Source organism: Cyprinodon tularosa, unplaced genomic scaffold (assembly GCF_016077235.1).
Source record: "Cyprinodon tularosa strain WSP-4 unplaced genomic scaffold, ASM1607723v1 ctg581, whole genome shotgun sequence".
Taxonomy (NCBI): Eukaryota; Metazoa; Chordata; class Actinopteri; order Cyprinodontiformes; family Cyprinodontidae; genus Cyprinodon; species Cyprinodon tularosa.
Genome location: NW_024039320.1, coordinates 266,191 through 292,266, shown reverse-complemented (window position 1 = coordinate 292,266; position 26,076 = coordinate 266,191). Strand labels below are relative to the sequence as shown.

Here is a 26,076-nt window from a genome sequence, read left to right as displayed (position 1 = left end):
GTTTCTGAACATTTTCTCAAGAACTTCATTTTCTGGAACCTGTATTTCTACCTAGGCTGTTTATCTGTGGTTTTCCATTAAATACTCTGAAAGCCCAGCAGTTTGTGGAGCTTAAACTTTCTGACTCAGGTCGCATTATGTTTAGGAGAGAGTGCCACTGCAGAACGCAATAAATGAACTGCTCAATCAGACTAACACAGGATCAAGTTTTGATTATACCACTGTAGTTTTGACCTCCTGAAATAGATTTATACTTTACTGTTTTTATACACTTATTTATATTTATATATATTATATTTTTCTTCTTTTGTATCATGATATTTAAGCAAGTGACAGACATTCGGGTTTTCCAAAACTGATATATTTAGTGTTGTTTATTGTCTATGTTTATTGCAGCAGAATATATATACATACACCTAGATCAAATTAACATTTCTATGATCCCCCATTTGTTCTAAAATGTGATTTTTTTATTTACATGATCACATAATTTTTCGAGCAATGCACCGATTAGCTGGGCATTTTACCTAGATCAACATTTCTTGATCAGTAATCGGCTGGACACTCATTAATCTTTTTTTCCGTCTTCGCTAAATGTTTGAAAGGACCTGTTCTCTATATGTAAACACCTCAGCCAAAAGGATATACTTTCTTGCACTTTTCGTAATTGGATAAATAAGTAAGCTAAAAATAGAGATCAAGGACATATGTTATAATGCATAAGGGATCTTGCAGTGTAATTTTTGTATGTCATGGTCCTGAAAAATAAAAAAGCAATAACTGGCCTGGTCGGTGCATTTCTATTCCTCACAGCAGGCTATTTGTATATAACAAAAAAGTGACTAAATCATAGATTTTCAAAATAGCTACAAAAAGATATGGTGGTCCAAAATGTCCTATGGGAATTTTTTTTTTGTAAAGCCTTGAAAATACTTTTGCAATGATCCAATCAAGTAAAAATCTATAGATTATTTTAGTAGTTTTTTTTATTATCTTAGCTCTGTTTGCCCTGCTGTGCAAATTATTTTAAAATGATTCCCTTATAAAGAAATGTTTCAGATAGTTTATTTATGTGTCTGTTTGTTAACTCACGCTGCATGACAACATTTGATTAAATGCCATATTTAAGATTAAGGTAGAAGAAATGAAGGGTCCTTATCATTATCTACTCCCAGCCTTCCTTTCAAGTCGGACAGTTTTATCTGTACGTTGGGAAAAGAGAGCCAAGAAAACTGTTGCTCAATGGGTTACTGTGTATTCTTACATCTCCAACATCTGACTTGACATATAATATAATATAATCTTCAAGGAACCAGTTTGAGATTAACTGAATTTCATAAGATGGTGTTTCTTATATGTTTTATCTTTTGTCTGTTGACACTAAGTGTTGTGTCACTTTTATATATTTATTGCCCACCCAAGTAGGGGTGGTAAATATGTTATTTATTCAGATAACATTGGGACTGTGTTGTATTGTTTATGAAGACACGCCCTACAGGCTGTGGGATAGAACAACAAATGAAAGTAAATTGAGCTCAGATCATGGTCAAACAGATAATTCTGCACATATATGGCATAAATTCACAACAACATCCTCTTAAAACATAAGGGTGGTTTAAAATAACACTCAGCTCCAAGTCAAACATATATCAGTGAAAACTCTTGACATAAACTAGTGAAACTAAACTATTATGTACAAAGAAGAAAGAAAGGTTAAAAACGATAATCAATTAGATGATGCAATAGTATCACATTATAGCATAGATTTAGTGTTTGAGAACCAAAATTTATCTTGAAGAATTTGGGATGTGATCAAATAAGCTTTTAACCAAATTAGAGCAATTGGAATGTTTTCATACAAATTCGCAAATGCAAATAAATAAAGGCATTTAAAGCTTGAATGAGGGTCACATAGAGCTCAGTACTGGCGAAATGCTCTGCAGAGTAAAGCAGCTTGTAAGCCACGCCCCTTTGAATATGAGCCCAGGGGCCCTTATCTCAGCGGCAAGCCTTGTGTGATGTGTAAGGACAGAGTGATCCATAGTTGGGAGTTTATGGAAGTGAGTTTTCTGCAGAACTTCTTTGAAAAGGGGCTTTTAGTTGTTAACCTAATAAAGTGGATGTTCGTGATTTCCAAACATTTATCAACTTTGTATAACCAATTAATTTGAAAATAGCTCAGCGGCCCAAATTGAATCCTTTTTAGATCACTGGACCCAGATTTAAATGACTGCGTCCTTTTTACACATTTACACACTTTCATAAAGTCAGCCTTAATCAGTGCAACCAAAACCTAAAATGGGACTCAAAGGTTTTGATGTCTTATAATTGTTTTTACAAGCTAAAGCTAACGCAGCTATTTAGTGTTCCTGTTTGTTTATTCTGCCTCTTTGTTTAGGCAAAAAGTATGTTTTCTTATTTTCTTGGTCTTTCAGAAACATTTGTATGGAGGATTATCTGCACAATCATTGTCAGCTGCTTTAAGTAGCCAGATAAAAGCAGCTGTGGGAACTTTGTCAAGGCCATGGCTGAACAAAGTCCACCTTAACATCTAACCAGCCTTTAACAAACACATGCCTGTCAGTGAGAGAAGGAAGGACGGCAAATGTCACATGATTCTTGTTTGAAAGTGGTTGGATCAGCAGAGTAGAAACTGAAAGGCTCAAGAAGTAATAAAGAAGTGCACTGGAAGTCATTAATTGTTTCACATGACTAAAACTCCTTGAACAGTTTGCAGACGGTGATTTAAAGCTAACCGCTAAGCAGTTTTAGGAGTCACAGGAGAGACTTTATGAAAGTGAAAATAACAGCAAGAGCCTGCTTAATAAAAGATGAAGTTCATCACTAACCATTTCCTATTATTGAGCTGAAGCTGGTTGGCGTTGTCATATTACAGGGAAAAAAAGTGAAACCAGATTTTTAACTGAAGGTTTATAATTCACACTAATATCCTTTGATTTCATTCACCAGGGTATTTATGTTCCTATTTTACAATCAATTATTTAATAAATACAAAACCTCCAGTTTTGTTTTTTTACTTGCAAATTTTTAACTGTTGTGTTTTATATTTGTATATAATAATGTTATCAGGAAAGAGCATTTCCTGTCAACTGTGAGCTTGTGGGATCTGTCAAACTTTTGGCTGCAGTGCTGCTGAAAATGCAGGCTGCAGTTAAAAGGCTGATATTCTCAGGTGAACTCTGCTTGAGGCGATGCAGTGAGCTGATTCCTTTTTCTACATGTAAATTTGGTAATGAGTTTGCTGTAGGGAACCAGAGTTTAACAAATGCTGATGCTGTTGACACACACACACACCCACAAAGCATTTTCTTCTTGAATAAAAATTCATATTTTGTCATTCTTGCCTCCTATGAGAAGCTGCTGAATGTATAAAGCAGGTTAATCCTGGGTCACTGCAGTCCTAGAACATGTTGCAGTGGCGATAATATAGGTAAATATTTGTTTTCAATCAGTTGTGGTGTTTACCTATTTTCTCCTCTCCTTCCTGTACTTTGTGATCTTTAGCATTTGGGGCAATGCAATTTATGTCTGCTGTCATCATTTTTAGCGTGAGACTGTGAAGCTGCCTATATATTACATTAGCATCTGAAATGGAAGTTTATAACAATTGGAATATATTAGGCTGGAATAATTGCGCTCAACGATTTATTTGCGTTATGAATGCTGCACCAACTTGTGTCGTGGTTACTATTTATTTGCGATGCAATTTGAGCGTTGTGCAGCCTAAGCCGCCATAATGGGTAAACGTAGTTAACAGTGGTATTGGGCTGCATGCGCTCGCCATATTTGTTTTTGCGTAGATTTTTTAATCTTTGGGGTCCAGACTTGGCCCTGTAATCCCTAATTGCTCTGAGGAAATGTCTACAAAGAACCCCCATTTAAGTTCCTAATTTGAAAATGCGAGTTAAAGGTACACTATGCAACCGGTGTTGATTTTCCAGCGAGGCTCCCCCCAGAGGGCGAAAGTAAAAGTGCACTGTCGTAAATATGCACAGCTGTTCTCCGGTTTCCTCGTCAAGCCAGGCGCGGTTGTTTTGAGCTTAGCAGACAGGCGAACGCAACGAATGACTAAGCATCTGACGCGCCGCAAACGCGCTGCTGCTCGAGATGGAAAAATTGAATTTTAGCTGCTCGACGCGCCACGTAAACCAATCAGAGAAGCTGATCTGGGAGCTGGCAGGGAGAGAGACACAGCGCTGATGATCACTCCTCTTAAACAGTTTATTGACGCCTAAATTAACTTAAAATGCAGAAATCTGCCGGCAGAATATGTTGGCTTTTATTATCCTGCTGCCTGCAGTTTGGATTATTTAGATGAAAAACACCTACCAGCTGCCGCGGTGAACCGCGAGGACGTGACCTGGCCAGAGGCTGCTGATGAAGGGATTCCTACTGTCGGCGCACCGCTGTATGTGGGGGTCTGAGCGGCTCCGACAGAAAAAATATTGTAAGGCAGGATGATAATCTGAATAAACTGACTGCACTGATTACGTTTTCAGGTGTATTTTCTCACTTAAAAACATATTAAAACTACTTTATTCCCACTGATCACAGCAAATATAGCTGCAAGGCAGAGAAAGGATAGTGAAGCTCCGCCAAACGCGCGTCAGACACACTTTTGCACCGCGCAGCCAGATCAGCAAAGCTGCTTCAGCCGCGCGTCAGAACTAACTGGTACAAGCAGCAAAAATGAAGCAGCAGACCCGATTTTGCTGCGTCCGGTGTGAAAGCAGCACTGCACAAAGATCGCCACTGTCTTCTTCTTCTTCTTCTTGTGTTACTGGCGACTTGCAACCAAATGGAGCATTATCGCCACCTACTTGATCTTATTTATGTTTCCTTAAATCCTTAGGTTTAGTCCAGTTTGTTGAAGATAAGATGACATGATTTTAAGTACTGTCTTTCTGGATTTATTGATCGCCACTGTGCTAGCAACGAGCATGCTTTTAACTGGGGGGTGTAGCAGTTCTGGCCGTAAAGCAAGACCGACTCTCGCGAGACTTCTGAGCCTGTGGGTGCGGGTCGGTGCTCCTGCAATTGCAAGTGCGGTATTTCCCCCACAGACCACCAGGGCGGCCGAGAATACCTTTGTTCAACCTGAAATGACTCATTTAATCATCCAAAACGTTATGGAACACATTAATTAACTGAAAAATGTTGCATAGTGTGCCTTTAAATGGATGGAGATCTTAAAATTATTAAAGTTATTTTACCTCTAAAGCTGTTAAATATATGAAGCATATTCTTTCAAGGCAGGTCATTAAAACAACAAACCTTCAAACAAGGAGCCTGTCTGGACATCTATCTTCCTGTTAAGCTTTCTTTATTTCCCCCAACAGGCCCATCACATTTTTACAAACATGTTTCTGGGTGCACAGGTTTATCCAATGAAGAATTATTTGCACTATTTCTAATTCACTTGTGTGTAATTCACATATTGGTCTTAGGGATACTATTGACTCATTTCATTGAACATCTGCACAGTTTTTTTCTTAGCTGCTTTGGCAGCAAAGAAAATTTGAAGCTTTTTTTGAATTGAAAAAGCTTCCTTGACGGGAAGCGAAATGTCCTCTAACTTGGAAACAAAGTCCAGTGGATTGTTTTTTAACTTTTTTTTTTTATTCATAGCTGATAAAAATATTTCTACAATCATTTTGATCCGTTAATCTCAACATCCCCGTTCATAATATTTAGTGTTTTCTGTCCACTTGTTTTTGTCACCGCCACGCCAACATTTCCCCTCTGTGACACAATAAAGCTTTTCTCATTTTATCTTATCTTAGACATCAAAGCTAGATTACTGCAGTGTGCTTTAATTTGAGGCTAACAGTCACACTCAAAATAAGATGTGAATGTACTTTGTTTTAACTTGCCCGGCTGCCCGTACTTTATTGGAAACCTAATTGTTGAGGGGGTGGGGGGGATTCAGGTGTTTGCTTTCCCCTAATTTTCCTAGATGTTTCAGTCATATATACCCTGAACATCTTATTCTACGGTCTTTCTTTGTAGCTCAACATAAATTGAAAAACCATGGCTCTTGTGGTTTCTTTTTCTTTTTTTGCCGTATCTTAATGCCACATTATAAGAGGTTTATTTAACATAACATTCTAATTTATGTCCGCAACGTTGTTGCCATTTGTCCCCCCGTGTGATAAATCAGAATCATATCATTTTTCATGGATAGGGAAACAATATTGTTTTATTGTGAAAAAATAGGTGATGCATTAACTCTGCTCATGCAGTCAAGGTGGAGTCCAGGGTTTGAGTTGAGATCCATTAGTATATTAGGCAAGTTTTCTTCAGATTTGCAGATTTTCTTCTTTTTAAGATTTGTGTGAAATGTTTTCTTTCTTTAGAGATGCACTGACCAGAGTTTGGAGATGGTTATTTTTGCCTGAATTCACTTCTAAGGCTAGTTTCACCCACTGTCGAGATGGAGAAGCTGAGCTGCCACATGAGTAAAACATCCTAGACTGTTGGGCGAACACGCAGGCCGTGACGAGGCGGGGGTTTTCACATGGGTGGCAGTTTGAGCATCACAGAGTACCGGGGTGTGCCTGACCACCAAAAATGTAGGGGATGTACTTAGAAAATAATAGGGTAGACTTTGGTGTGTGGTGTTCTGTAGCAGTGTATTTTGGCCTTAAGAAGTGCTTGAGTATTGAGTATTCTTATTATAGAAATACCCTTTTTTTGTTTTAAACGGTACAGCAGATCAGACTGCTGTTTTTTCCCCCCACAGTCACATGGCTTAAACCTGCATTCAGTGCAATTCAAAAGTATAAGATTTCTTTGTAACTTCTGTGCCTTTTACTAAGATGGTCTTTAATTAAATCTGCCCTCAGAAGTCAGGTAGAAGCCATATGTTGGAAAACAGAGTGAATAACATTATTAACATAAAGGAAGACAGGTCAGGGATAAAGGTGAAGAGACAAGATCTGTAACCTGGAACCTCTCAACAGGTCATGGCTGTCCACCTACACCTGCAGCCTGACATAAAGCCATGTAAAAGCCTATAGAGGTATACCTCAAAATGCATGCGTCAGAAACTTTTGTGCTACTTTGTGTTGTCAGCCGCGTAAAATCCCCACATATGTAAAAATATTCAAACGGTGCGAATGCATCTGCAATCCTCTGCAAGTATAAACTACCAAGCCCTTCCACTCTAGACTGCAGACCTGCTGGTCTATAGTTTGCAATATGGGGCAAATTTAGATCACCAGTAAACCAAAAGAAATGACACCCCCACGTTTTCACACCTACGGTAAATACTTCCAGTCATCACTGAAGGCAAAGTGCTGCTTTTGGTCTTTCTCCGTGATAAAAAAACAGGCTGGGGAAAAGGAGCCCAACAACCCTTTTTATTATATGTGGTGCTGTGGAAGAGAGTGAAAAAAAAGCTGCGTGTTTGAGGGGGAAGCTAGAGGACGCTGGAGTGGACAGACATCTTGCCCTCACTACGTGCAGCTGCACGGCTGTCAGTCAGAGGTGGCAGTCTGCAGTACCAGGGCCATCCAGGACATCGTTCTGTCTCATCTCCTCTTCACCCTCTACACTTTGGACTCCACCTACAACACGGACAGCTGCCATCTCCAGAAGTTCTCCCATGACTCGGCCATTGTAGGCTGCGTTTCCGAGGAGAACGAGCTGGAGTATCGATCGGTCATCATGAACTTTGTGGACTGGTGTAGAGAACCACCTGTGCCTTAACACCAGTAAGACCAAGGAGATAGTGATTGACTATAGGAGAACACACCCAGCTCAGTCCCCCGTGAACATCCAGGGATAGGACATAGAAACTGTTTACAAGAGTGGCCCCTGCTTAAAACCTCTTATGACTCTGCGGTGGCATCAGCCCTCCTCTACGCTTTTGTGGGCTGAGCCCCTGGCAGTGCAGAGCGGGGCAGAAAGAGACTGAACAAACTGTTGAGAAAGGCAGTTTCTGTCTTAGGCTGCGCACTGGACTCAGGCAAGGAAGTGGCTTAGAGGAGGGTTCTGTCCAAGCTTACATCCATCATGGACAACAGCTTCCATCCTCTGCACCAGACTGTAGAGGAGATGAGCAGCTCCTTTAATGAAATACTTTTATACCCTGTTTGTAAATAGGAGCGCTACTGCAGGTCATTCATCCCTGCTGCCACCAGACTTTTCAAATGCGACACACAACAACGGCAATAATGTATAATGTGCAATTTACTATTTAACCTGTTTCTTATATTTGACACTCAGTGCAACATGTTCGGATCAATCAGGTTGCGTATTAGTGTCCAGGATAAACAGTCTGATTGGTTTGGTATCATGCAAAGCAGTGTTCCTCTGGCATTTCCATTGAAAACAGGCATGATTCATGTAGCAGCTCAGAACAAGAGCTAATAATTCCTTTAAACCTTCAAGGATGACTAGTAAACAACCTATTGTACAGCTTAATATTTATTCCATTGTACAACCCTTAGGACAATAGTAGATATAACCTTGCTTTTTTCTAATCTTTCTGTTTCTACTAGCATGATGCTAAAATTTCAAAGCTTATATTAATACTCAGGAATATTGTTCGATACCATGGAAATAAAAATGGCAAATACTTAAAGGCATAAAAACAGATGAAAGAAGTAGAAAAATTTGCAATTTTCTATCTCGACACACAACGTGCTTTTTCAAAGGAATCACACATTCAGTTATAAATGGGGATGGGGATCGAAACCCGGTTCCATCAAGGACCCGGTTCCACTTTTTTCAAAACCCGAAAATCAATAACGTTTGGGCTTATCGATACCACTATCGAGTCTGGTCGTTTTTTTTTTTTTTCTCCCGGAGGTCCTGTAACATAATTGTGTGTCCCTCGAGTCGCATCACAGCATTTAAATCTAATCAATCCAATCACTGCAGCATGTCCACCAATGTTTTGGAATGAAATTGTAAGCAAACAGATATTAAAAGTAAAACAAGCGAAGTCTGGCACTTAACTTTGCTCGCGACTCGAGGATGGCTGAACGGAAAAGACTCCTCCTCCTCCTGCTGCTGCCGCCGCACCACAGTCGGGCCCGTCTTCATCATCCACTCAGAGTACCACTGGTAAGCCCGCACACAGACTTTGTAGCATGGGCGTAGGTTTGCATAGGGACCATAGGGACATGTCCCTACCAAAATTTTGAACCGACCTAATTGTCCCTACCAATAATTGGATGTGAGCAACATGTTTATAATTTACAGCAGTAGTTGTTGCAGCAGTGGCTTCTTTTCCTCTCGCTGCTCCTCTGCCTGGTCTCTCCTGTCCCTTTCATGTAGCAGCGCATGGAACTGTGCTGCGCTGTTTAACTCCACTCTCATTGGTTGTTCTGCCTTAGGTTCCGCCTTCTCTCTCTCTGATTGGCTGTTTTCTAGTCCTGGCGTGCTTGGAGCACAAAATTGAAAATTTATTCACACTAGAATGCTGCGGTTACTACAATAAATATTAGGCTACAAAACTAGTCCCAATAAAAAAAAAAAAAAATGAATATCATGTACACTAAAAAACAAAAACCTTTTTTTTTCTTTTATAAAGCGAAATATTCTGAGTCAGCCAGGAGTTCTGAAGACACAAAATGGGCAAATAAAGGCTGTAAGCCATCAACATTTCTGATTCTTATCCACAGCCAACTAGAAAAAGAAAAAGTTAGTGTTTCCTTTTTACCAATATTTAGTTGCTATTACTGTTTTCATTTTTTTATGACTCTTTGAGAAAGTTATAAGGTATAATTATTAGCAGGTGTTATTTCTCATATAGAGTACAACAACAAGAAATGGGGCCTAAACATCTGCTGTTTTTCATTTAAAAAGCATAATTAGGGTTCCACATAATAATAGTTCTATTTTATTGACTATTTATACTTCTAGAAATAGGATAAAGACAATAACAAACAAAGGAAGAATATAAACATTGATTTTATCTTATAGATTTCCACACAGTCTATAAGTAAATTAGTACAAACATTAATGTCTGGTAAAAATGCTGCTGAATCTGGCTGTTTATTTTGGATAATGTTAAATTACAGATAAGATAGTGTTATATTGTCTTTTATAATTGTTAAAAATTATTTTATATTTGAATACGGTACAATTAGGCTCATTCTTAGTGTTGTGTTTGTAGATGATTCCACTAAAAAAGAAAATAGACATACAGTAAGGAGCTATTTAAACAGTCAGACAGTAAGCAATATAGGACGATGATAAAAGGTTGTGTTACATTTAATCCTTTACTATTAAAATTGCACTTATACATTAAATGATTATAGGAAACACAGATATCCAGTAATAATGATGCAGGGCAGCTTGTAGGTGAAGCAGCTGGCCCTTCAGTGCTTCAGGTGATGTCTAAATAAACCAGGTGAAATTAAAGTATTTCAACATGAGGAGTTCTGGATGGAGAATATTGACAGACAAAACTTTTTTTTTTATCTTATATATTATATATATATATATATATATATATATATATATATATATATATATATATATATATATATATATATATATATATATAGTATTTTTACAATGTAGGTATAATTACTGATCTAAGTTGATTGCTCTATAGGGGAAAGGGACATTTATTTTACATTTATATTATGTTTTATAGTCTCCATTCACCAGTTAATGATTAATCACATACTAAATTAGTTGACGATTATTGAAATAATCAATTAATACGATTCATTTTTTCAGCCCTAGATAAAATACATGAAATGGGCTATATAGAGTAACTACAGCCCAGATGTTCAACTTTTATAGTGAAGTTAATATTTTAATGAATGTATTATTTTGCTGGATACAGAGAGAGCATAGTAGGTAAAGTATAAGAGTGGGGTTTAACTCTGCACAATTGTATATCTTCAAAAGAAAATACTGTATTTACCTTCTCTATTAGTCATGCAAATGAAACCATTTACAAAGTGGAAAACAGTCCTAATTCCACATTCATCAGAGCCAGTGATACTTCAAACATTGATAAACAGCATCTAATGAGTGTAGAGCTTATAAAATTTTTATTAATGTAGCAAAATGATGCTTTTCTCTTTTAACAATGAATTCGTCTTATCAGTACGGATGCCCACATCGAGCATAAAAAAGGGCACGCATATTGCAGCACCAATGACAACCGACCAATAGTGTCCCCACCAAAGTTCAAATCAAACCTACGCCCTTGCTTTGTAGCTTGTCCGGTCAGTTAAAAATAGTAATTGTGAAATCCACGTTGTAATCGGAAGCATACAAGCTAGTTAGCTTGAAAAGTTAATAAAGTTTCAGACGTGCTGCGTGATGATGTGTTCAGATTGGCTCAGTAAAACGACAATTAGGTTATCATGATGCGTTCAAGTGTAACGTAAAGAAAACGGGAAAATTTGTTTTTGGCGAGAAACATGAGTAATACAGTTGTATATTGCTCTATATATAATTAAACTACTGATGCCAACATTTATTAAAAATTACATTTAATTTAAAATACAATTATTTATTTGTTAAATATTTTCCTAATCACTAAAAACATGATAAAAAGTGACAGTAGACAATACATTAACCAACAATTGTGAAAATATATTCTAGTTAGTTTTATGTCATTTCGAAGTGGCCTATTACATTAGCCATGTTTATTGAAGGCTAGAAACGTTTTTGTTATGCTCACTTGTTAAGCAATAAAAGCAATACCAGTTCTGTTAAAAAAAATTTTGTTGCATCGTCTTTCCACCAAATAACAGAAAAGTATCGATAGTGGTATCGATAAAGACTCGGATCGATAAGGAGTATCGATAAAGGTATCGATATCAATAAATATTAACGATCCCCATCCCTAGTTATAAATAGGCCAATTATAACACAATATGACAATATTTTTAGGTTGTTTTAGTTATTATTTGTTAAATAATAACTAAAACAACATAATCTTGAAATGTAAAAATAAAAGTAGGAAGAATACCAATCATTTGTTAAATTAATATTGCATCCGGATACAGTGTTTGAGAAAGGATCCTTTTGACAACCCTGCTTTCTGCAGTGTTTCATTAGGAAGTGTCAGGCTGCCTTATTAAACCCAGTTCAATAAAATGTTAATTAACTGCCTGTGCTTTTATTTTCTTGTCTAAATTTTCAGGAACTGGTGAGAGTGGTAAGAGCACCTTCATCAAACAGATGAGGATCATCCACGGGACTGGTTACTCCGATGAAGACAAACGGGGTTTCACCAAACTCGTCTACCAGAACATCTTCACATCCATGCAGGCCATGATCCGGGCCGCCGAGACGCTGAACATCCCCTACAAATACGAGCACAACAAGGTATTTGAGATCCTCAGACTTCTGAAACTGGCACGATTACAGATACAGCCCTGGTAATTAAAGGTCACAGCGGTGTGGGATAAAGTGAGAAAGTTTGCTCTGAAGTGTTCAGGCCAGGGCTGAATATTTTTAGAATACAGTCTATCTTTTTTGGAGCAGCCTTCCATAATGATTTCCTGCTGATTTTTACACTTCCTGTGCCCTTACTGCGCTCCAATGCTCCATCACACCCTTTGTATATTAGAGCATGTTCTTGTTCGCCCACATACTGGCCATGCCCACATAGGGGCATATGAAAACAGAGAATACCAGACGGCTCTCACATTTCTCTGCCTCTTCTCAGCTAGATTTTACTCACTTCTTCATCTGGAGTCGTTCTTGTAGTTGTTGCTTTGGGAGCGGGTGCAGTGGCCTTGTACTGACCTATTATTACTATTATTATTATCATTATTACTCACTGTTTATTCCCTGTGAGAGGGACAAATGAGAGGAATTGAAGAGTAAGAGATGTCACCTTGGTAACATTTAGAGCTGCTGTAGTTTTTTTGTTTTCTGTTGGAGATGTTTGCTCAGGAAAAATTATGGAAACATTTGGCGGAATTAATTCATTTATTGTATGTTACAATCTGCTAATTGTTTGAATTTCCTCCAATACAAAACAATTTTCATAGCAACCCGGATTTTAAATGAGAGCTTAAATTGGATTTTAACGAGGTCTGTCGTGGTGTTTGGGTAATTATTCTCAGCATGTACCTTCTTATTCTATCCCATTAGGGTTTTCTTGTGAGCGATGGAGTCTAGTGTTGTTTCAGTCGTTTTTGTATTCTCTATTATTCATATACATTAAAAAGAATGCAACACATTTGCGCATTTATACGCTTTTTTAATAATTTTCCTATATTTAAGAATAAATAAATATTTTTTGGGGTTACACAAGCTAGATCCAGACATATTGAATCAAGCAATCACTTAAATGAAAACTGTCTGACAACTTGAAATAGGCTTAAAGCAATTCCTGATTGAACAAAAACCAACGCTAAGAGAACAATCCTGCTAATGACCTCCGGTCAGTGGAGACACATCTAAAAGCTGTGGAACACCAGACTTTCTCCAAGAGTCTATCAAGGACAGAGGTGTATGATGTGGGAGGCGATGTTCATATCATGCAAACTATCAGACTGACCCAAACAGGTTGCTGTGATCCACCTGCTGCGATAGTAAGGCGGCTGTGGACCGACGGAGAAATGCTGGGTTTTATTAAGACACAGCAAAAAACAATCTATTTTCCGTTTGGCTTGACAGAGCGTCCAAAGCTGCCCTCAGTCAGCTAGTGGGACGTGTTCTTAGGGTGAGGCAATGACGGAGTCCAATGGGTTTCACTGAGCTTTTCTCATGTTTATGTGAAAATTAGAAAGAAAATGTGTTTAAAACACAGTTTCCACAAATGTTATACTCGTACATTTTTAGTTTAATTCTGATAGATTTCAGTGTAACGACCATTTGGGCTGAAATGTGCTGGACAGAGCCACGGAGAGAGTCCAGATGTGAGTTAAAAGACCAATATGCTCATAAAGAATAGGTGAATTTCAGCATGAAAGAAAAAATTACGCTGATAATGAGCTAATTTGGATTTATTAAGCTTTTAGGACAGTATTCAGAATGAAATGTAATAATATAGAGAACTTTCTCACCCTGCTAGAGAAATAAAGGAAATGTCAGTTTCTGTTTTAAAGAGGCAAGGCAAGACAAGGCAAATTTATTTGTATAGCACAATTCAGTACAAAGACAATGCAAAGTGCTTTACATGATTAAAATACAGGAAGATAAAAAAGAATCAAAGCAAGTAGGAAAAAAAATAAAAAAATAAAAAATTCAGAAACAAAAAAAAGAATATTAAAAACAGTTGGAAGTTTTTGTTAGATTACATTTATTTATTTGATTTCTTTTTTTCTTTTTTTTTTTATAAGAGGCATAATAAAAAAAAGTAAAAAATAACTATGTAATGTATTTTCTTCACCGACCAGTAAGGAACGGTAGACAAGGACAAAAAGATCGCAGTTCTCCAGATTCCACAGAAATAGATTTTATTATATATTCTGATCATATTTACACACATCATTATTTTTTGTCGCTTGTGTTATAAAAGTAAAAGGCTTTTAAATACTCAGTTAGAATGAGATCATGATTATGAGCATGTATAACAATAGAGAAAACTTATCAGTATCAATACAAAAAAAGTCTGTTTAAAGGATTTGGCCTCTCACAGCCAAGCAGGCTTGGTGGTCTGAGCTCTAATTACAATTTAAGTTCTGCCCTTTTTCCGCTGGTCCTTATTTCAAATACTGTAGTTAAAACAAAGATTTATAATCATTGATACTGATATATGATCATGTATTATCAGCCATATTCCACAGATGTGGTGACAAGATGGGAACAGCTATTATTTTAAAGGAACACAAAGGTGTTGTCACGTTAACACGTTAACAATAAAAAATATGTTTATGATCTTTAAAACTTTTAGGATAATGCTCAATGCATTAATTAGACAGTTATAAAAAATATTTTGTCTACACGTAAGATTATATAAAGATTATAAGATTATATAAAGATTATAAAAAAGATAATAGCCATAACCAAGCACTTTGAAGGTCCGAGGCTGAAAACAGATTTTTATATCTACTCAATTTATCTTGGACTCTTGATAAACTTTGCAGCTGTGAGACAAAAATAAACAACAGATGAAATCTGTAAAGGTTTATCCTCTTCCATTGGCGCCGTAGGTTTCATAATGTGTGCCCGGCTCGCTTTTGTTAAAATGGGAAGTGTCTGTCTGTGACAAAGGATGAAACCACGAAACTCGCGTCACAAGGGAAGTGAAAATAAAGCTGACATTCATGTTCGTCTTTACAGTAAGTCTCACTTAAACATACAGAAAAACAGCCAGATTTGCATTTTGTGCATATGGGTCAATAAAATCACTGAGTTCAGCACAGATCCTGCAGACCAGACCATCCAGGAAATGCTGAAAGTAGAAGCCATGTTTGCTTTTCCTGGACATTTCCATAGCTATGGACAGCTGAAAACCTATCAGCTCCACTGAAACACTTGCAGATTGTTTTGTTTTTTTACTGCCAGACCCACTAGAATACAACATCTGCTATATTCAGAAGTATTATTAACCGAGTGCCTTTATTTTAATGGCTGATTAGTAGGTTTTAGACATTGATCTTGTGATGGATTTCATATGCATATATCTTGATGTGCCACTGGAAAAATAAATGATCATAAAGAAGTATTGTCTATGAGTATGTCATAAATAACTGACATTATAACGGCTTTGCTTTGAATCTGTGTGAGAGAAAGCCTCAGCTATTTTCCCGACTATATAGGAGATCTTTAACGGGAATCTGGGGCAGAAACACTTTCACCCTAATTTGTTTAAAGCTCCTGTGAGATATGAGCCTCAGATATTAGCTGCATGCTGAGCCGGGGGGTACAATGACGTATAGCAAGTGATGTAAAGGATGAACTAATAATAACGAGGACACCGATTTCTCTTTGTAACGTTTTATTTTCTTTTTAATATTTACAGATGTTTCTGACATTTCTGAGCAGTTTATTAGTAATTTATTCATCTGTATTCCATGTAGGCCAATGCCAACATTGTTAGAGAAGTGGACGTGGAGAAGGTCTTCAAGTTTGAGAATCCTTACGTTGATGCCATCAAGAACTTGTGGAATGACCCCGGCATCCAGGAGTGTTATGATCGAAGGAGGGAGTACCAGCTCTCAGATTCTACTAAATAGTGAGTAGAACAGGACACCGTTTTGATCGGGATGCCACCCTAATGAAAAATAATTTCCTATTCTGTCTTGTCCTTCTAGTTACCTAAACGCACTTGACCGGATCGCTGAACCTTCCTATCTTCCCACCCAGCAGGATGTGTTGAGGGTTCGGGTTCCCACCACCGGCATCATTGAATATCCATTCGATCTGCAGAGCGTCATATTCAGGTGATGCCGTATGACTTTTTACACATTCATATTCCAACTTTATTGATTCTCTACCATCTCATTTGCTAAGTAAAACTAGATACATATTTAGATATATTTTAGTTTCAATTGTTTTAGGTGTTTTGTTTGTTTTTTGTTCTGACCTGAATAGGATGTTGTCTTTTCTTTCCTATTTTATGTCACATCTAGGAGAAAGACTCTTTGTCATTTAAATCCTTTGGACAAAGAAGGTTAAGGGACCATATAGTTAAATCAACATCAATAAAAATGGTCAAAAATGTAAAATAATGATTTAGTTCATATTTATTTTGTAATTCAGACAGTAATTCTGGCACCAGTGAGTTTTTTAAAAAGCATAAACGTGAATCGAGAGCTTCCGGTGAAGATGGCGGGCTAGAAGACGTGTTTTCACTTTGCTCGTGCTCCCATCCGTCTATATTACAGTATAATACGCGCTACTGTCTATATTTTCGAGGGATATATTGAATTGGCGTTTTACGAATACGCAACACCGTAGAATACATTTATTGGACAACGAGCGATGTCAAAACAGACGAAAATACAACCACGAAAGATGGCGACCGCCGCGATGACTACCAGTGCTAGCCAAACTGATGTGCTAGCAGCAACAGGTGACCAGCCTTCGCCTCCGGCGGACACAGCTGCCCTCGTCCGTGAAGTGACTAAAAGTATCAGTGAGGTAATGGACCAAAAATTGTCTGCACTTTCTGGGACTCTGGATAAAATATCGTCCTCATTGGAAGGACTTTCGACACGCGTTACGGAGACAGAGCAGAGAATCTCAGATGTGGAGGACATTGTCACCGACATAACGGGGAGACTGACTGAAGCCGAAGAGAAAATTAAGACCATGGTCAAGGGATTGGATGACATAGAGAACAGGAGCAGGCGGGATAACATCCGTATTATTAATCTGAAAGAAGGCTCGGAGGGTCAGAACCCTATCCAGTTTTTCGAGGCCTGGCTGCCTGCTACGCTCGGCCTGGGGAGCGGCTCCGCGGGTGGGGCTCTCATCAAAGTAGACCGCGCACACCGGGGCCTCGGCCCGCGGGGCGCGCGTCCCAGACCGGTCATTATTAAGCTCCACAACCCCAGGGACAAGCAGCGCATCATGGCGGCAGTGAGAGCGACTCCCGAGCTTGACTACGAGGGACAGCGGATCTTTATACATCAGGATTTCTCTTATGCAGTCCGTGAGAAGCGGAGGGGATTTAACGCTACTTGCCGAGCTTTGATTGACAAGGGCATCCGCTTCAACATGCGCTACCCAGCGACACTCACGCTGACTCACAATGGGACTGAACACAAGTTTGACTCGCCGAAGGATGCGCAGAACTTCATCAAGGCACTGGACTAACATTCAACTTGGATTATTATATTGAGGCGGCCCAGGCAAGGCACGTCTGCTGTGTTTATTGCGATTAAGGTACAGAGAGACTGTTTAAAGGGTGGATACGTATTATCTTTTTACAGTGACGTATTAATAGAGCCATTTGACCGTTGAAACAGATTAATGTTTAGTTTCATAATTGACAGTAACCAGGTAATATTTTGGATGGGGGGGAGTAGGGGTGGGATTTCTTTTTTTTTTCTCCCGAGGAGTGAGACTTCTTTTGGCTGCACTGGGCCTTGTAACACCACCTATTTGGTGGCTTTTCATTTTTTTGTTTTTGATTTATATATTTACTTTTATGTTTTTTTATGCTATTGTTATGTGGTTAGTTGTGTGTGTGGGGGTTCGTTTGCCATCAGAGTGTGATGGTTCTGTTCATGTCAGCACAGCCAGTCCAGGTCATAGGTTAAAACTTGTACATTTTGTTTATTGTGATGGGTCTTCTTGCTTACTTGGATTGCTAATTTTATGTTTAATGAATCACATTTTTTATAATGAGTAACACAAAATTTGTAACACTTAATGTCAAGGGAATTAATCACGTCATTAAGAGGCGTAAAATACTCTCTTTGCTCAAAAAAGATAGGGCCCAGATCGCGTTACTGCAGGAAACTCACCTAACTGATCTTGAACACTCAAAACTTAAGCGTGACTGGGTGGGACAAATTTACTATTCCTCCTTTAACTCTAAAAGTCGGGGAGTTGCAATATTGATCCATAAGAAATTACCATTTACCTTGAATAAGATCATAAGGGATGCAGATGGACGATTTGTTTTGGTTTCTGGGCTTCTGCATGGTGAGCAAATTCTTCTAGGTAGTGTCTATGCTCCAAATGCTTTTGATGGTAGGTTCTATTCAAAATTTTTGGCAGAGGTTTCTTCAATCTGCCAAAACCACATAATAATCGGTGGTGATTTTAATTGCGGTTTAGCCCCTGAAACTGATTATAATCCACCAAAATCTCAACTACCCTCAAGAATGGTTAGGGCTACAATTGAGTTATGCTCAGATCTTGGTCTTTTGGATTCCTGGAGAATTTGTAACCCACATGTGAAAGACTTTACTTTTTTTTCACGTCCCCATTCTTCTTTTTCTAGAATTGATTATATATTTGTTTCCAGATCTGTTCTTGACAGAATTCAGGGTTGTTCAATTAACACATGCGCTCTCTCAGACCATTCTTCAGTTTCAATGGAATTTTTACCACCTTATTATGACTCCTTGTCTAGACATTGGCGTCTTAATCCAACTTTGCTTAGTGACTCTGTATTTTTAAAATATTTAGAAGATCAATGGGAGCTTTTTATCTCTACAAATGATTCATCAGAGGTCAGTGCCTCTACCTTATGGGAAGAAGGCAAGGCATTTCTCAGGGGCTCTATAATTTCTTTCACAGCAGCGAAAAAAAAGAAAACCTTGGCTAAACAACTGGAACTTGAACAGGATATTGTTAATCTGGAGAGGGAGTTTAAACAATCTACGTCCATTTCTGTGCTTAAAAAGCTGGATGCAGCCAGATTAGCTTTGGACCAACTATTAACTCAAAAAGCTGAAACTACAATATTCTATGCAAAGCACAGATTATTTGAATCTGGCAATAAACCTGGCCGTTTGCTTGCCCGACTTGCCCAGGGGAAGAATGGGTCTTATGCAATACCCTCTCTCAAAGATAAGAAAGGTGATCTACACTATGAGACTAAGCTTATCAGTAAAATAATGAAAGAGTTCTACCAAGAACTATATTCTTCTGAGTGTCAAGACTCTGCAGATTCTAGGAAGGGCTTTTTGGATAATATTAAACTCCCTACACTGTCGGAAGAGAGACAATTGGATTTGTGTAGACCTATTAGGACACAGGAAGTCTTAGAGGCCATCAAATCTCTACAGGATGGAAAAGCTCCGGGCCCTGATGGGTTTGGGCCGAAGTTTTATAAGAAAATGGCTAAACACATTGCAAATCCCTTATTAAATATGTATATGGAATCATTTGAGAAGGGCGTGCTCCCACCTACCCTCAACCTTACCCACATATCCCTGATATTGAAGAAGGATAGGCCGGCCGATCTATGTACATCATACAGACCTATAAGTTTGCTTGGTGTAGATTGCAAAATTTTGTCAAAAATACTGTCTAGGAGATTGGAGGAGGTTCTGCCAGTTCTAGTAAAGCCTGACCAGACAGGCTTTGTCAAAAATAGATACTCCCACTCCAACGTACGCCGACTTATAAATATTGTACAGTTTTCTCAGAACACTAACTGCAGGGCTCTCGCCATTTCATTGGATGCTGAGAAAGCATTCGATCGTGTGGAGTGGGGGTATCTGTTCGATGTTTTGGAAAGGTTTGGTTTGGGATCTGAATTTGCCAAGTGGGTCAAACTGTTATACGGGGCTCCAGCTGCAAGGGTTTTGGTAAATGGTTCTGCTTCTGATATTTTTCCTCTGAGTAGAGGGACACGCCAGGGATGTCCCCTCTCCCCTTTATTGTTTGCGCTGGCTCTGGAGCCATTGGCAGAAGCTATAAGAACCCACTCTGGGATTTCTGGAGTAACCTTGGGAGATACTGAATACAAAATCTCGCTTTATGCAGATGACGTGTTACTGTTTGTCACTAAGCTAGAAACATCTATCCCTGCATTAATATCCACTATTAATCAATTTGGCCTTTTTTCAGGGTACAAAATAAATTATGATAAATCAGAAGCTTTGCCACTTGGTGACCAGGGGGGATGGGACACTCCTGATAATTTTCCTTTCAGGTGGTCATTCACAGGTTTTACATATCTGGGCATCAGGGTGTCCTCGGACATAACAGAGCTATACAAGTTAAATTTTAGGCCAATTGTGGCCTCAATCAAAAATGACCTTAATCGGTGGTTTGACCTTCCGATATCTTGGATGGGTAGAATAAGTTTGATTAAAATGAATGTTCTTCCTAGAATATTATATCCTATGCAAATGCTGCCTCTTAGAATCACCAAAAAAACATTTTCAGAGATCGAGGGGTGTTTCTCTAATTTTATATGGCACGGAAAGAAGTCTAGGCTAAAATTAGGGATTTTACAATTACCTTTAGATGAAGGGGGTCAGGCTCTTCCTAACCTTCTTTATTATTACTGGGCTTGCCATGTACGGATAATCTCAGGATGGTTACATTCTTTTTTACATCTAGGTGAGCCACCTGTAGATACTTGGTGCTGTGACCCCCTTTCTCTTCTTAGTCTGTTATCTATTGTGTCAGCTGAACTTCCACTGGGTGTGAGAAATAACTCAATTTTGATGTGTACACTCAAGGTTTGGCATAATATTGCTGCCCACATTGGAAGAAGAGGTTTTTCTAGTGCATTGCAACCTCTAATTAGGAACCAGGCTTTCCCTCCAGGTATGGGCATTAGTGTATTTGATGATTGGCATTCTAAAAAGATAAGATTTGTTTGTAATTTATTTGAAAAGGGTAGTTTTATGTCCTTTAAACAAATTCAAACTAAGTACAATATACCACAAAAACACTTTTTTGGGTTTTTGCAAGTGAGACACTTTGTAAATTCTCTTAAATTCCCAGTCAACCAATCTGTTTTGAACCCTATCGAAAGTTTTCTTCTTAAATTTAATGAAGATGCACTCACTAAAAAGAAATTCATTTCTCTGTGCTATGGGAAATTACTGTCTTTGAATTTTGTTACAACTGATAAGGCCAGGGTTCGGTGGGAAACAGACTTGGAAGTTGAGCTTAGCTCAGAAGCATGGTCAAAAGCTTTTAGGTTTGCTAAGAAAATGTTTACTTGTAACAGACTTCGGGAAAGCCATTACAGAATTCTACATAGAATGCAGCGTACCCCAGAGTTTTTACATAAAATTCACCCTCAAATTTCCCCTCTGTGCGTAAAATGCAATACAGATGTGGGGACTTACTATCACTGTATATGGAAATGCCCTATAATTGCTAGATTCTGGAATAATGTTTCTATAGAGCTTCGCTCAATATTTCACCAGACAGTCCCACTGAACCCTGTGCTGTTTATTCTTGGTCTTTCTGTAGAAGGGCTTTCTCTATCTTCAACACAAATGACTTTACTCCGTAAACTTTTACATTTGGCAAGACGTTGCGTACTGTTTCAGTGGATTCGGGGACAGCCCCCTTCTGTGACACAGTGGTACAGAGAAACATTCAAGGTGTTTCCGCTGGAGCGCCTCAGTGCCATTATAAAGGGAAATTGTAATGATTTCTATGGAGTATGGCAGCCTCTGCTTGATCATCTGCCTAGTGAGCTTGCAGAGCTATTACACAAAGGGGGAACACAGTTTGTCTTTAAACATTATGTTTGATTGTTTTTGTTTATTTTTATTTTTTCCTTTTTCCTTGATTTATCATATGGAGTATAGGTTTTGACCATGATGTGTATTTGAAATTCATATACCGGACATTTTGCTGGACATCTCATACTTTGCATTAGACTTTGCTGTGCTGAATTGTTGTTGTTTGTCTTGTTTCTAAAAGACAATAAAGTATTGTTTAAAAAAAAAAAAAAAGCATAAACGTGGAACCAAATGGATGCACAAGGATTCAACATATAAATAAAAAAGCAGACTGTACTATAAGGGCAAATTTTCCAACATAAGAATAGGTACTGTACAGTTTTTAAAAATTACATAATCCTAAAAAAACGAGGGATTGATGGACTGAGGGGATCTCCTGTAGCGGCCTGTGTTACAGAACGGGTGATGATGATGATGATGATGATGATGATATTGATGTATTGATGATGGCTCTGTTTTGACAGGATGGTGGACGTTGGGGGTCAGAGGTCAGAGAGGAGAAAGTGGATTCACTGCTTTGAGAACGTCACATCGATCATGTTCCTGGTGGCGCTCAGCGAGTACGACCAGGTGCTGGTGGAGTCAGACAATGAGGTAACTATTGGGGAGCCATCTGTTCCCGTTTATAGAAGAAAGACGGAGGAAAATACTAGATGGTAACGATTTTTTTTTATTTTTTATATGAGATCCTAATAGCATGTTTGCTTTCAGTGGATCTGAATTTAAGGTTGAACTGATGCTTTCAGTAAAGTCTGGATACCAGGTTTTCATCCTGCTAGGATGTGTGACGCTTCTTCTGCTACTTGGAGAACATTCATAAAAGATCAGTTGGCTGTTCTGAAAGCTGCATCAGGTCACTTTGCTTCTGGAGAATAAAGCGTCTCTGTTAGGTTGATAGAAGCAGCATAATGAGCAGATTTTATTACTGTGAGCTTTAGTAACCACAGACTGGTAGCTCTTCATGATGTCACTGATAATCAGTTCAACACTGAAATGAAGTTCTAGAAGATCAACAGTCCTTCTCTTATCCTCCATCTTCAGTGGACTGAAACATTTATTACTATCTCTCCTCATGGGTTTAATTAAGTCATTTTTGTCTTTGTTCAACCTTCACTGAACCACATCTACATTTGTGTCCCCTGGTCAGAACCGAATGGAGGAGAGTAAAGCTTTGTTCAGAACAATAATCACATACCCCTGGTTCCAAAACTCCTCTGTTATTCTGTTCCTGAACAAGAAAGACCTGCTGGAGGAAAAGATCATGTACTCCCATCTGGTCGACTACTTCCCAGAGTACGACGGTGAGTTGTCGTCCTTTTCATTAAAGAGCTTTATTTGTCATTTCTTTTCACTTGCCGATCGCCCTGCTGGAAGGTCATCAATAACGGGCCTTTTTGTGAAGATGTAATTAAACCCATAAAGCAGAAAATACTTTTAGGTTGAGCAGAATCTTTCTTTCTTTCTTTCTTTCTTTCTTTCTTTCTTTCTTTCTTTCTTTCTTTCTTTCTTTCTTTCTTTCTTTCTTTCTTTCTTTCTTTCTTTCTTTCTTTCTTTCTTTCTCTCTTTCTCTCTTTCTCTCTTTCTCTCTTTCTCTCTTTCTCTCTCTCTCTCTCTCTCTCTCTCTCTCTCTCTCTTTCTTTCTTTCTTTCTTCCATCCTAATGAGCAATATGAAAAACCTCAAAGCTAATTTAGTACCTGATAAGGAAAGCTGAACTGAATGTGATGTCATTCATTCATTGAGGCATAAAATAAGAAATGCTGCCCCCTGCTGATGACTGGATAGAATGCAGCTATATATATATATATATATATATATATATATATATATATATATATATATATATATATATATATATATATATATATATATAGACACACACACACACACAGCTGCATTCTGTGCAGCACCCCTTTCTTTACTGGTAGGGCTGGACTGAGTTTTTCCCTGATATTTTCCCATTGCTGGGTTACAGAGGGCGACCGGTTCTTCCTTTTACAATCTTTCTAGATCCTCCAGACGCTGCTGATCCCTCATTTAGAATCTCTTCAGCTCACCCCTTAGGTCCTCTACAGGTTTTGTGTCTTGGGACTGAGAAGGCTACTAAAAAGAAGTTTAAATATCTTTCTGAGGTTTCCTCTGTGTTGATTGGCGAACCATGTAATATTTCTGGTAAGATTATTTAGACCATGTAAAATTCTGAGGTAATGCAGAGGATACCAGGCCCTTAGAAGCGAAACAGACTCCCAGCATTACAGATCATTCACCGTTCTTCACAGCATTTAAGAGGAGCACCCCCCATCATCCTTCGTTTCAGGTTAAACCCATCTGAACTATGTCCATGGCTTTAAAAATAATTAAATTGCGCCGACATCAATTTGAATTGAGGTGTCTTTCAAATCATGATGTGCTTGTAATTGTTAATTAGACCTGCCTTTTTATAGTGTTAACATTAATTTACAAATTCTTTCATGTCAAAATTCAAAATGTTTCATCTCAGTTTTGAAATAAAGACAAAGATCAACCGGTTGCATCCATGGTGAATGTATTCCTTCCTCTGCAGGTCCTCAGAGGGATGCCCAAGCAGCTCGAGAGTTTATTCTCAAGATGTTTGTGGACCTGAATCCAGACAATGACAAGATCATCTACTCTCACTTCACCTGCGCCACCGACACGGAGAACATCCGCTTCGTCTTTGCAGCCGTCAAAGACACGATCCTGCAGCTCAACCTGAAGGAGTACAACCTGGTGTAGAGCGCGGCCCCTCCCTGACACAATGACTGACTCGATCCGTGAACAGAAGGCCTTCATACATATACACACTTATGAATTATCTAAGGAAAACAGAAGCTGATGGTTGCATATGACTAATTTATTGGCCCTCTGACGTCTTGGTGTGCTTTGGGGGGAGGCGGGACTCTTAAAAGGTCATCTTGCTATTCAGGAGTTGGGGGGGAAATACGTGAAGCTCCCGTCACACCTGCCTTTTTATAAACCAGAAGAAAAAAAAGTTTCCTTTCTTTGTTTTTCTTTGTAACCTTCATTGTGTACCCATAATTCATTCTGACGGTTCATCATGAACCTTTAGTCTAACAGGAAGTGATGTAACAGCTTTTTAATGAACAGCATCCTTTTTTTCTTTCATGCACGTCTCTTCTATTGTAGGCCTAAACTGTGATTTTTAAATTATTTGAGAATGATTTGATACCGATACACTTTGATCATTATTAGTGTTATGATATTCCATTGCTTTGGTACCATTTCATAAGTAGAGCACATTTGAATGTGGAGGTGTATTTACAGCATTCTGACACAAACATGAGGGTCAGCACAAACGGAGGAAATCGGCCGTATGCTGAGTGACCGGCTGCAGAGTTTCCTTCCAGCAGACTGACAGGAGGACAGAGGGTCTTGTGATTTTAGAAACATTAATGTTAAACTGTGCCACATCCTAGCATTTTCTCTTCTTCTTTAAATAGTTTAAAATCAAATGTATTACCAACGCCAAAACGACTCGATCAGCGGACCGCTCTATAAGTGTTCAGGAGAGAAAAGAGCAAGCCTGTTGGTTGCAGAAGTAACCGACTTATATCAACCATTTGTCTCTCGCATGGGGTTCAGACTCATCCCTTCCATTCTAATCACTAGTTGGCTGCATCTTTGTGTCCAACCGCAGCCCGGCTGTGCTGACTGTTGTGGCTGAACTAGATGCGCGGCATAAATCCTGTTGGTTGCTACGTAATGAAATAAAAAGGGCACAGTGTTGATGTGCAGGTTGTACCAAAGCAAAGCCCTCTGTGTTTATAATCAGCACCTCTTTACCTGCGATTTGCTTTGGAGTATTTTCCTACAACATAAGCCTGTATTTTACATTTATTGAGGCATAGTGCAATTATGAATGCTATAATCATTGTACATACATCTCTCTATAAATATATATATATATGTATGTGGCAGCGTCTTTGTTGGCTTTGTAATCATGACCTTTTTTGGGCAGATTGAAT

General features: G+C 38.5%; 1 protein-coding gene across 1 annotated transcript in view; it reads left to right on the top strand.

The window, feature by feature from the left end:
• LOC119797392 (guanine nucleotide-binding protein G(q) subunit alpha) overlaps positions 1 to 25,608 on the top strand; it is a 38,644-nt gene extending 13,036 nt beyond the window's left edge. The window contains exons 2-7 of the mRNA XM_038306460.1: positions 12,143 to 12,327; positions 15,978 to 16,132; positions 16,212 to 16,340; positions 22,538 to 22,667; positions 23,221 to 23,374; positions 24,636 to 25,608. Coding sequence (XP_038162388.1) covers positions 12,143 to 12,327; positions 15,978 to 16,132; positions 16,212 to 16,340; positions 22,538 to 22,667; positions 23,221 to 23,374; positions 24,636 to 24,826 — 944 coding nt within the window. The 3' untranslated portion in view covers positions 24,827 to 25,608. The remainder of the gene's footprint in view (positions 1 to 12,142; positions 12,328 to 15,977; positions 16,133 to 16,211; positions 16,341 to 22,537; positions 22,668 to 23,220; positions 23,375 to 24,635) is intronic.
• The last annotated feature ends 468 nt before the right edge of the window (positions 25,609 to 26,076 follow it).